The 12,945-nt window shown below is 40.3% G+C and overlaps 1 protein-coding gene across 2 annotated transcripts in view; it reads left to right on the top strand.

Moving 5' to 3' along the window:
• Positions 1-414: 414 nt before the first annotated feature.
• Positions 415-12,945, top strand: part of MED13L (mediator complex subunit 13L) — a 255,644-nt gene continuing 243,113 nt past the window's right edge. For both annotated transcript variants that reach the window (XM_053927909.2, XM_053927908.2), the window contains exon 1: positions 415-1,079. In XM_053927909.2, the coding sequence (XP_053783884.1) occupies positions 1,008-1,079 (72 nt within the window). In that variant the 5' untranslated portion in view covers positions 415-1,007. The remainder of the gene's footprint in view (positions 1,080-12,945) is intronic.

Genomic DNA, 12,945 nt, shown 5'->3' with positions numbered 1-12,945 from the left:
ACTCACGGTCGTGCCCCACAGAGATCTGTGCCCCCAGGGGGCGGGGCGCGGTGCCCGTGCTGGGCAGCCCACGGCAGCCTCGGGTCGGTCGGCCGCCGCCCGCCGGGGAGCCGAGCCGTCCGCACTTCTTTCTCTCCCTCCTCGTCTCCCTCCCTCTCGCTGCCCGAGAATCTGGCCGCGAGCAGCTCAGCAGCGCCGCCCGCGAGCCGCCGCCGCCGTCGCGCCGCCGCCGCTCCGACCCCTCCCCCGCCCGCTCCTCGCCCCCCCGCGCGGCCGGCGCCCGTCACGTGACGTGGCACCAGCCAATGGCGGGCCGAGCCGCGGTCGGCGGCCGCCATTGCTGTCAGAGTGAGCGAGCCCGGGGAGGGAGGAGAAGCGAGGCTGACTGGGGAGGAGGGGGGGGTGGGGGAGGAAGAGGAAGGAGGGGACGTCGCTCGGCTGCCGGGGTCGCCCGCTGGCTTCGTCCGCACCCCCCCCTTCGCGAGTTCGCGCTCCGCGGCGGCGGCGGCTCCGAGGCGGCGGCGGCGGCTCCGGGGCTCGCCTCCCTTCACGCGCCGGCGGGGGCCGAGGGGGAGTCGGTGGCTGGAGATAAACAAGGCGGCGGCGGCGGCGGCTGAGGAACAGGGAAGGCGGAGGCGGCGGCCGGCCCGCAGCGCCAGCCCGGGAGGCAGCGGCGGCCCCGAGAGGCGGGGAGGGCGCCGGGCCGCGCGGACAGCGCCCCCCGCTGCCTCCGGAGCCGCGGGAGCCGCCGCCGCCGCCCGAGCAGGAAGGAGCCCCGCGGCCGCCGCGGACCCCCCCGCCCGCTCGGGCCCGCCGTCCCCGGCGCGGCGTCGCCGCGGCGCCTCCCGCCCGCTCGCCGGCCCTCGCGCCCTCCCCCGGCGGCGGCGGCAGCGGCGGCGGCCCGGCCGCCCGGCGCTCCCCGGCGAGGCGCCGCCACCCGGCCCGGCCTCGCCTCGGACGCCTCGCTCCGACATGCCCCGCTCTGGCGGCCGGGCTCGCGGAGGATCATGACTGCGGCAGCGAACTGGGTGGCGAACGGGGCGAGCCTGGAGGATTGTCACTCCAACCTCTTCTCGCTGGTGAGTAGCGGGGCCGCGGGGCGGGGGGCCGGGGCGGGGGGGGGGGGTCCCCGACCTCCGCCGCCGACCTCCGCCGCCGAGCAACTTTCTCCTCCGCCGCCGGGACTTCGCCCCTCCCGCGCCTCTCCCCCCCGTTCGCCTCTCGCCGATTCTCCTCCTTTTGGATCGTCTCTCCCTCGCCTTGGATTCCGTCCAGTGTTTATTTGGCTCTTTAAAAATCGTTTGTGAGCGCGGCGCTCGGCGTGGAATTTGCATGTGGAAGTCTCAGCGCTGCCGATTCTGGGTCGCACTTCGAACGCCCACCCTCGGTTGCGATCACACCCCCCTTCCCCTCCCCTTTCCCCCCCTTTTCTCCCCTAAATGTGAAAGTCTTTGCCTGGTGCTGCCCGCGCCTGCGATAAGCAGCCTGCTCCCCCCGCCCCCCCTTGTCGGATCGGCTGCCCGCCCGCCCGCCTTTTGAATTTTTTAAAAAATTCCATAATGACACCTGCGATTTCGCCCGAAAACAGTTGATTGAATGCGATTGTGTCGGTAAAGGACTCTTGCACCCGAAGCTCCCGCGATTGTAAACATCGACAGCCGCCCGCCTCTCGGGGCTCACTGCGCCGGAGAGCCGTAAAGCCATTGCCGCGAGCCGACGGAAGGTGGAGAGAGCTTTTTCTTCTTTCTCTCCTCCTCTGTCTTCTAAAAACTGTTTTCTCTATCCTGACAACGAATCCACACACACACAAAAAAGCAACAAGCTGGGCGGTTTGATAACATCGCTTTTATCTGCCTTCGCCTCTCTCGCGCTCTCTCTGATAATTGACAACTTTTCCTTCGGATTTGAATCGCCTGCCTTAATCTTGAAGCAGTTAGGGTGTCAATTGTTCTCCTGGAAGCCTGGCACCCGGCGACGGCGTCTAGATTCCCCGGAATTAAAAATGTATAGGGCTCCAGCAACTCTTCCCTGGCGGTGGCAGTGACATTTGGTGGTAAATGCCATCTTTGCTCTTTATTGGGTCGTATTACCTAGCTCTGAAAACATTCACGTTGTTAAACCTGGCGTTTGGGCTAATAATTGCAGTGCATGGTCTTTAAATATGTGCTTTGTGCATGAGTTACTGTATGTATAGCTATGTGCCCGGGAGACTACGAATTTGTTTAAATATTGAGCAAAGGTTTGTAAACAGATGTAAGGCAATTATGTTTCAAGCGTAGAATATAATTGGAAAATTGGCTGAACGGTTTGTTTAATTTAGCCTAAAAAAAAAAACTTATTTCAAGTTGTGTACCCTTTTGGTGGGGGGAACTGCCTTTTGGACAGCATGCGTTTTGGAAATTGTTTTTGTAACCTTTGCTGTAGATAAAAACATTTTCTCTTAATCCTTGTTTACACTGGATAAATAATTTAGTGTTCAAATTGTAATTAGTTACATTTAATTATAGGTAACATAGATGCTTTTTTTCCTTTGAGACTAGTGGAGAAATACAAATTCTTGCCAACTTTTCAAATGTGTTATTTTATTAAATGTTTCATTATGTAGACAAAAAAAAATCAAAAGATGGGATTTTTATCTACCAAGACTGAGTGGCACCGAATCTTTGTTTTCACTGTAGTGAGACAGGTCAGTTCTTTTCCCCAACATTTGTATGCAGACATTTTATCCTAAAATTCAATTATAAGTGGTGATTCTTTTCAGTGCTGCGATGATTTTCCCTTGATCTTTTGATACCTGGGAATAAAACTCATTTCATTTTGCCTTCTTTTTTCTCCCCTAGTCTATAGTTTAGTACCAGACAGGTTTAGGGACTTTCGTAGATTAGCAAATATATTGATTAAGTGGTATTTAAAATGGTTTTTGTTTGGGGGCTGGTGACCACATTGACACTTTAACAGGTAATTAAAATAACCAAGTAGACCAATATTAGTGAGGAGAGATCCTCCAAGTTACCATCTATCAGGATGACTGGTAATGGCTTGTGTATAGGTAGGTAGGTGGCTGATGTGTGTGTGTGTGTGCACATATATATACACACACATATATACACGTATGTATACGCACACACATATGCGCGCACACACAGTAGGTTTTGTAGACTAATGAAAGTACACGTGTAGCCAGTCTTTAGATATATCATTTCTTTTATCTTTTTCTTTTTTTAATGTTTAAGTGAGGGCGATGATGTTATAGAGATAAGAGCATTGAGATTCTTTTGGAGAAACAGTTCTGTAGGAGAGGATTCTGTGCTCTATGACCAACTAAAGGTTTGTGTTTTGGGTATTCCTCTCCTGAATGTCTTTAAACCAGGAATTGATTTTTAAATATACTTTAAAAAACCTCACAATTATCCTTGAGGCTGCAGCCTGGAAATGCAGAACTGCAGAAATGCATTGGGAGAATTATTTTTTTAAGGACTGCAATATCTACATTCTTTTGTATATAGAGTGAGTAGGTGCTAATTTTAAAAAAATTACAAGTTTGTTAAAAAGCTATTGATAATTACAAATTTTTCCCATTCCAAATTGAGTTGTTTTCTTGAAAATCACAGCAGCAACCTAGACTATTAAAACTATGTTGTCTAAAGTACATTGTATAGAATAGTTAATTCTAAAGGAGATAAAATCATCACCTGTTCAAAATAAAGCATGCATTGTCAGATGTCTATGTACTTATTAATAGTATATATTTTTCTTTGTGGCCTGCAGATTTTTTGAACGAAGTATTATTTACAGAGAATTTAACTAGATATTCGTGTTAATAGAGATTAAAGTTCTGTATCACATTAATCGCCCACCCAGTTTCTGTTACCTTGAGGTGTTCATTGTGGTTTAGCAAAAGTTGATTTTGCAGTGAGGTGCCTTAAGATTTTTGTTAGTCCTTTACTTAATTTGCTTTCTGATTTTCTACTGCATTAGTTTCTGTGGCATCAAATTTCCTAAATTCACTGTGAGCCCCTACCCCCTTTCCTAATGTGAAAATGCCATTGTGTGTCTATGATGTGGGCCCTTGTGTGTGTTTTATTACTCTTGTGAGATTTGTAGCTGCTGATAAATGCATTGCATAGCTGTGTCTTTGTGACTCAAAACTGTTTTCTCATGCTGTCCATCACGTTTCTGGGAGATTCTTGTTATGTAGTCGTCCAGTTATAAATCAGTTAAGTGCGTGAAACCTGTCTTTTCTGAACATGTGACAGTGCACCTTATGGTATGTCAAGTCACCCTTGTGGGAGGACATGATGATTTCCAGATGCAAGTATGTCTTTGGTTTTATTTCTCTGTTGCGATGATACAGAGAAAAGCAATTTTGTGTCCCTTACCTAGATTTAAGTATATACTCTTTGACCTGAAGCAGTCTGATTTTTAGGTATACATATTCCACATTTGTGTTGTTTTGTTTGCTTAGAATCTCCCTGACTATGGGGTAATCGAGTGATGGTACCAAACTCTTCCTCCCTGAATCGAAACACACACAACACGTTGGCACCTAAGTCCTGTTAAGGACCATTAGTTCTGTATTTCAAGCTGTTGTTGACCTGGTTCCTTTTTTTCTTAAGAGATTTATTTTTTACAGAAAGGGAATATAGTTGTAAATGTAGAAACTTTTGAGATCTAGTCTTTTCAGGACTCTCAACTGACAGTGAGGAAAAGAGAATGATTTCTCTAATCTTCTGAAGTGTCAAAATACGTATACAGGGTATTTTCTTATTCCAATTTCCAATTTTAGTATTTACATTTAAAGCATTTCCCCTCCATGCTGGTTCATTTTCTTTAATGAAAATGTTTATAATTTGCTAATGTGTTTTCTCTTTAGCCTTTTGTTGTGAGTAGCACATGGTGTTACAGTATTTATATATTTTTAATAGCAATAATTGCCACCCAGTAATAGTTGCCATATTAAATGCCAATTGCTAGTAAATATTTTAAAGTAAGTAGTAGACAGCAATTTAAGGCATAGTGTAGCAGTTTACTGGACCATTTTAAAGAGCCATTTATACATGTGATTTCATAATTTTATTTAAAATTTATTTATGTATTTATTGATTTTACAGAGCGAGAGGAAAAGGGAGGGGGGCATGGAGAGAAGCATTGATTGGTTGTTGTTCCAGTGTTTCTGCACTCATTGGCTGCTGCTCGGATGTGCCCTGTCCAGAGATGGAACCCACAACCTTGGTGTATCCCTGGATGACGCTCTAACCAATTAAGCTACCTGGCCAGAGCAAGTTCATAATTTAAAGATAAAATAAGTTCCCAAGACTTGTATGGTACAAAATACGTTGTTGTGTTACTGCTTGAAGTGCTCATTGGAGAGGAAGTTAGGTTGGGTTTGTTCTTTGTGAGAATAAAGGTAGGGGGACACCTTTAGGACAGACAGTGAGGGGTTTATTGAGTTTATGCCAGGTGCTTAGATAGCTTAACACTTTTTTGGAATGATTTGGTCATTTTTTTCATGATTGTATTAGGAACTTACTAGGGGAGAAAGTCTTTTTTACGGCATTTCTTTGAGTAACATTAAGGTATAGTGTGGATTATGTTAATTATGTATGGAAAAACTGATTCATCTTTTTTGTTCACTGGCTAATTTAGCCTAGTTAATTGTGAGTTAATTGTATTCATCAAACATTTCCAGAGATTTCTACTCTTGAGATTAATAAAAAAGGTACTCTCACCAGTTTGTACTATATGCTATAAATTATGATAACAATTTACAAAAGATGAGTACATCCTGTAGTTCTATTTGTCAAGTTATTTAAAATTAAGATGAAGCTCTGTGTAAAGAGTAATAAGATTGTTTACTTGGATTTTTGTGTCTGAATAGTTAATTCAGCCGTCTCTCCAAGTTTGATTCAAAGAGAGATATTTTTCTCAGATGACTTGACTTACTTTTGATAGAGGGAAATAGCAGTGCTCCCCTCATTTAAAATAGTAGTAGAAGATACTGATGTGGGTTTTTTTTTTCCTGAAAGTGGGTGATACATTTATTTCACAGAAGCTAGCCATTGAGGGAGATGAGACAAAGTTTATGAGAAATAGTAATATAATTGAGTATTAGGTATTATTATTACTAGACTGTGCATTGCAGCCATTCGTTAGAAATGGAGAAAAAGGGTTTCTGTAACATTGCTGTGTCATTTGTGTAAAATGGATTGTGTGCCAGTCTGCCTTCCAGACTACATGTGTTTTATAGTATTGGCTACCAGAACTTCGATTTTGTCATTTTATAAACATTTGTGTTTCAAGATATTATATTTAATACATTGCAAAGTGAGGTAATTAGGTAGTCTCAAAATGTGTTTTGGGGAATAGTTTAAAAAAGAACTCACACACATGCACATTTGTTCATAGGACTTGCTTAGAGTTTTGGAATTGATGAATCAGTATTTGTAATGTGTTCTTGGAATTTAGCACTTTTTCACTGTCTTGAATCATTTAACTTCTTTCTGATTCTGTTCAGGTAATTTCCTTTTACAGTATATGCTTTCATTGTTTATTCGAAAGATTTGAAGGTGTTAGCTTTGTTCTATTGCAGGAATTCACTTCATTACATAGGGGAGATGATTTTCCATTAGTCTTGGTAAATATTAACATACACTAGGAATTGTCAATTCAGATTCATTTGCATGAATGAAATGTGTATGCTTGCTCAGTTTTGTTTAGCATAAAGTCACTTATGTATTATGAGCATTGTTTTCTATATTTGTTAATATAAAAATAGTTTTAAATTCTGTAAAAATGTTGTGATTGGTGTTTGTTTATTTCAGAGATGGTTCTCCTACTCTACTACATGGTTTTGTTATTTGATTTTTAAAATCATCTGTAGTATGGAATACATTCTGTCCACAGGAACTGGCTATAGTAGTCTTCTTTTACAGGAACTCCTGTTTCACTTGCATTTATATTAGCATGTTTTAGTTATTTTTGTTGGAGTAGAGTTGTTTTCCTTTTTTAACTAATAAAATATCTTTTAGAGTACATTTAGCTTTCAGTCTGTAAAAAGGAGAAAGATGACTTTTTTTTCCACTTTCTAGAAGAGATTTAGGAGAATCAGTTGTGTCCAAGGGAAAGCGTGTTGCCATCTGTGTTTCCATACTCTGGTTTATTACGTATTTCTGAATGTTTATTTTCCCATTCTAGATGAATTGTGGTAGCATCTTATTAAAACTGTATTTCTACTACTGTGAAACAGCATGGAGCCCTGGTTGACAGCTCTTTACATTTTGTACTTTTTCCAGCACAGCAAAATTCCATTACTGTTAAAGAAACCTCTTGAGTTGATTATATTAAAATTTCATTTGTATCTTTACTTTGCATAGTTTAAATTTGTAATCTTAACTTAAAAAATGCAAAGGGGTAGATAAAGAAAATTAGGTAAATTTGCAGGTAAATATTAATTGTCTTAATTTGTATTAAACCATTAAATTAATTGCATACATTAAAACATTTGATTTTAAAATTAAATTTGAGGTAATGATTTGTTTCTAATAAAATATAGTTAATTGTGAACAGAAATTTTATAATAATCAGGGAAAATTTCAAAGACTGATCATCCAAAAGGATGTTAAACTTTATGAAAACTGTGATTTCTGCCCCCCCCCCCCCCAAAGAACATTGGTGAATTTCTAAGGAAGTACTTCTTGCATAAGACATGTGAAGCTTCCTCACATAGTTCCACATTGTTTCATTAAATAGTAAAGATGATTAAACCCATCTGGGCTTGCTTTGAGAGCTAATAAGCAAGGTATTCAAAAGAGTATAATTGATGTGTAAAAAACATTTTGTGTTGGCAATTTTCATGATTGAATTTTAATGTCCTAAAGAGAAGTGAGGAAAACATACATGTTGTACATGCCTGGCACAGTCTTGCTCATTTTTTAAGTAGGTCATATGTCACCTCCCCTGTGAAGCTTTCCTTGACTCCCACAGGTAGAACTAGTCACTCTTGCTCTTTATGTGTGAGCCTCTGATAAGCAGATGACACTGTATAAATCATCTTTGCATTCTCTTCATAGTTAGGTGCTTATTAACTATTTGTTAAATGAGTTAATTGTTGGACACGTATATTTCAGAACTGTGTTCTGAATATATATTATCTAGGATTTATGTACTGTGGCTTGGCAATATTTTAGATCAGTTCTAGAAAATCTTTATTAAAGAGAATCCAATTGATCAAGAGATGTGTGCTTATCATACCTCAGAGAAATAGAAATTCAGTTAGTATTTAAATTTTCTGTAGTGATAGGCAACCTATAGATTTTGGAGCCCATTGGAAATTTTGTTTGGGACTTGATCCAGAATTCCTTCATTTCCATTCTTTAAGCTATGTAGAAGGGTTTTTGCTAGGTCTTCAGTTCCAAGATTACTTTACATTAGCCCACTAATATGGGCAGCGAACTGGTGTAATAAGGAAAGTTGAATGGTACTCGATTTTTTTTAAACGTCTGAATATCTTTTCTATTTAATTGTCTTGCACACTTAGTTAATCTAAGTGGCAATTTTGTAAACGTATACTTTAATGTCAGGATTCAGGTTGAAACGGTTTTTTACAAAGATCGTGAGTTAAAATGTCATCATTGGGTGGCATTTGATTTTTTTACTAGTGACTGTTCAGATCAGGTTGGTTGCATAACAGTTTTTTTTGGCTTCAGTTTCTCTTTCCGTTAACTTGATGGAAATATGGGGGATAGGAAGTGTGAAAAAGCACGTTTAGTATCTTCTGAGGAAAACACTTTGGATGACTAGATAATGTTCTTTAATAGGAACCTTTTTCTAGCAAATTACAATTAAAGCTGTATAGTAGCCCTAGGCAGTAATCAGGAAGTTGGAGTGGCAAAATTACTTGTTTGAATTATGACAGTGAGGTTGTATTTGTTCTTTTTGGGGATGAGCAGAAGATTAAATTGTCCTTGTGTCTATCCTCATAAATAAGCCGTGATTGAGACAAAAAACTTGAATTTCATCTTTAGATGTTACAACTTTTCATTTGTATATGATTCATAGTTGCGTGGTATCTTTAATATGCTGGGTGATTTTGCTGTACCAACTCTGAGCTATGACTGGCTGAGACTAGAAATTGAACTGTCTCTTATTTGGTAGTTTAAGCTATTAATTCCTTGGCAGCTCTGGAGTGCTCTTTGAACTTTAAATAGCAGTTCTATTAACATTTTGAGATTTGTCTCAGGGAATGTCAGAAATAGTACTTAATAAATATCTTTTTCTTCATAAAGACTAAATCACTTTTTTAGTCTGACATACATGTCACAACCCTTACTATGTTTTGAACAAAGTATGTATCCTCAACTACGGGCTAATTTCTATTTTCCATTTAGTAATGTCGCAACATTTAAAAATATTGTTTAGATCTTGTTGAAGGAAGGAAAGCCGCCCCTCCCCGCTGCCCGCCAAACCTACAAAGCTGTAGTTTTTGTATTATCCATGCTGAATATGAATATTGTCCTAAGTTTTTATCAAGAGGTGTAGAATTTTACATGGAGGTGGTTTCCAGCATTATAAAATACTAGAAGAAGTTAATTTGTAAGTTAATTTCACTTAAAAACCTATTCTTCTATTGCTACAAATGATGGTTAATCTATTTACATTGTATTGTACTTGAATATTGGGTTGGCCAAATGGCTCTGGTAGTGCTTAGTTGTCTTTAAGTTTATTTGAAACAATTCTGTTAGATTGTATTGTGACAGCTGTCATATCAGCATGCATTTTAAAAATACTTATCAACATTGGTGAATTTTTGTGCAGCCATTTTAGTATTGAAGATGGAAGAAAATATGCATCATTTTTGGTGTATTATGCTTTATTATTTTAAGAAAGGTAAAAATGCAACTGAAACTCAAAAAAAAATTGTGCAGTGTATGGAGAAGGTGTTGTGACTGATCGAATGTGTCAAAAGTGGTTTGCAGTGTTCCTTGGTACTGTTCACATTTTGGCAAAATAATTCTTTGCTGGGGGGCTGTCTAATGCATTGGAAGATATTTAGCAGCACCCCTGGCCTCTACCCACTAGAAGCCGATGGTAGCTGGAGATAGCTGACATACTCAAAATATCCAGATCAATAAAGTTACTGGTGAAAATGAAAAATGGGTCTTTTATTTTATGGAAAAAATGTAATGGACTTTTTGGCCAACCCAATAGCTGTTTTCAGATGAACTCAGACGCTATTTATGGCAGCATTTTTATGGGATGGAACTTACATTTATTGTTCCTGTGTAGAATGGCAGGAGCACCTTTCCTCGGACTGCAGTGCTGGCAGTCAGAGCAGACACTCCTAAAACCTTTCTTGGCTCCAGGCATTGGGAGTGAGGATGGCCCAGGCTCTCCGCCCTCTTCTAGGCCTGGGAGAGGACTGGCGTCTGAAGGAGAGGCTCAGTGTTGAGAGGTGAGGATGGCCCGCCTGTGGGAAGTGCAGCAGTTTTGGAGTAAGGATTGTGGCAGGTTTTCCTTTACTTTCCTGCAGGTATCTACCACTGCTTCCTCTTTGCTGATACTTGTATTAAAATGTTGAGAGTAGTGGCAGGTCGGTGATATCATCAGGAAGAGATTTTTGTATTTCTTTGCCCTTTGACTCTTTCCTTACCTTTGCTTTTTCACTCCCCACTGGAGACAAGCTTTCTGCCTTCTATTTTGTGTAGTAAATGAGGACTTCTGAGTCCCAGTGAAGGTAACCAATAAACTAGTATTTAGAAATGTTAATTGTTTTGAATGTTATGTTTGAGAAACTTAGGGTATATAATTCATTTTCGAATAATGTACATACATCAGAAATGGTTAAAATCTGGCCTTAGGGTTACAGAAGGGCTAAGGGTCTTATATGTGGAAAAAAGACCTGCATATACTATTTAATTGCCAAGATGCTATGTTGTATGTGCAGAGGGCAGCATGGACAGGTAGTATAGTAGTACCTCATAGCCAGAAAAACTCAGAAGGGGAGTTTAAACTGGGTCTTGAAGAAATGGATGGGGGTGGCTTGCTAGAGAGGAATGGAAAGGACATTACTTGGAAGTTCAGTTGACAACTCTGAGTCTGCCCTTGAGAATATTTACTGAAGTGGTATGGAGGAGAGCACTTCCAATTTATGGTCTTGGTTTCCTGTTAAAAAATAGTACAAAACTCTATTGAAATCTAATTTTTGTTAGGTGGACAATTTGAAGTGGGGACAGGCCAATTTAGATTAAGAAGTGATGTTAAAATCATTACTTTTCTAAAATAATTCAGTTCTGAACTTTAAAAAAAAACAGTGCTATATTACCCAAAATGCTAATGACTAAAGTGACAAATATTTCAGAAACTGGACAGACGTGAATCTTAAATGAGCAGATGGAATATGAAACTCAACACGGGAGATAATCCAAGATGATATAGAAACTATTATGAGAAATGAATTGAGGAAAAAGAAGTGTGTTAAATGCTATTACATTTAATAATGTGTTTAAAAGCCTTTCTAGGATTGCTCTCTCATACAGACAAATTAGAATTGTTGAACTATGTAACCTGTCACTCCTTAACTTTTATGCATTTAAAACAAATTAAATTTTTGTCTAGGATTACTTCCCGTGAAGCCTAGACATTTAAGTCATGAAATGTATATGTTATATGTACTTTCAATAGGTAATATAATTTTGCTTTCTGACATAAAAATAAAGATAATAATCATGATTTTCAAAGGCAGTTGTGGATATTGAGTGGGAGAGGTTAATGAATGAAAGATGAGAGGAGTTTGCTATTTGGACATTTTGGTACTTAGTTGAAATCATTACATTTGACTGTTGAGGGTAGACTCTAGATCCTAGTGGGTTGTGGAGTGGATGAATGGTACACTTTTCAGTTGAAGGTTGATTGTGAAGCAAGATGGGATGTGGGAGTGGGGAAGGTAAGAGATTGAAAGGTAGGTTCAAGGAAATATTTTAGCAGCAAAAGCCTCATTTGTGTTTGTAGGCTTATGAATAAAGAGAGTGGAGAGACAGGAAGAAAGGAGATAAAAGAAAAATTGAAAGTTGATTAAACAAGTCTGGCTGGAGATGGTATCAAGAATCCAGGGGATAGGAATAGTAGTGAAAAAGAGTGAAATAACCTTTTAGAAATCAAAGATGTGAGGATGCAAGAAAAGAATTAAGTGTGAAGGAAGCTGAGACAATCTTGGAGCTTGAGTGTCTTAAATTCAAAGATTAAAGATACTGATTTTGAGACTGAATAAACATTAAAAAAATTTTAGCTAAAAATTTTACATTTTACTTGATGTGCTGTTGCAATCAACCATCTTCATTTTTATTTTCCTTTAATGGTCATTTTAGGTAGGTCAAATGTTATGGATTTTTCAGTTACAAAATGACTTTTAGCTAGTCACACCAGAACTGATACACATCTGCCCAAATGAGAAATATTTTTCAAAGTAAGTCCCCTTGAAATGAATCAGATAGATACCAGGGCCATTGTTCACAATATTTTTTGGTCCTTTGGAATAGCTTTTAGACAGTTTAGTTAACCACCCCAGAGCAATCTTACTTCAAGGGATGCTTCTTTGGTCAGTGTCATGTCTTCTGTCTTTGTAAATTTACTATCTTAGTTCCATTTTTTGCTCTGAATTGTTGCCTAAGTCAGCAATTCAGTACTTCCTGATGGGGGTCTTACTGGTGATGAGCAAGAATCCTGGGGAGAACCCTACTTTGGGACGTAGTGGCATACGAGCACTACAGATGTGTGCCGAGAGTTTCTGCCTCCTCGAATGGCTGCCTCCCAGGTTCTGGTTAAAGTGCTTCAGTATACTGGGTTTTCGTACAGTTTCAGTGGGTGACTTCAGTGGCCTAGTGATTGTTAAGACTGGACATTGGGCCAAACTATAAGGGGGAAGTAAAATTATAAGTCGTACCCTATGTC

The sequence above is a fragment of the Desmodus rotundus genome, chromosome 7, assembly GCF_022682495.2.
Source record: "Desmodus rotundus isolate HL8 chromosome 7, HLdesRot8A.1, whole genome shotgun sequence".
Taxonomy (NCBI): Eukaryota; Metazoa; Chordata; class Mammalia; order Chiroptera; family Phyllostomidae; genus Desmodus; species Desmodus rotundus.
Note: the sequence above shows the minus strand (reverse complement) of the source record. Positions and strands in the feature narration are given on the sequence as shown.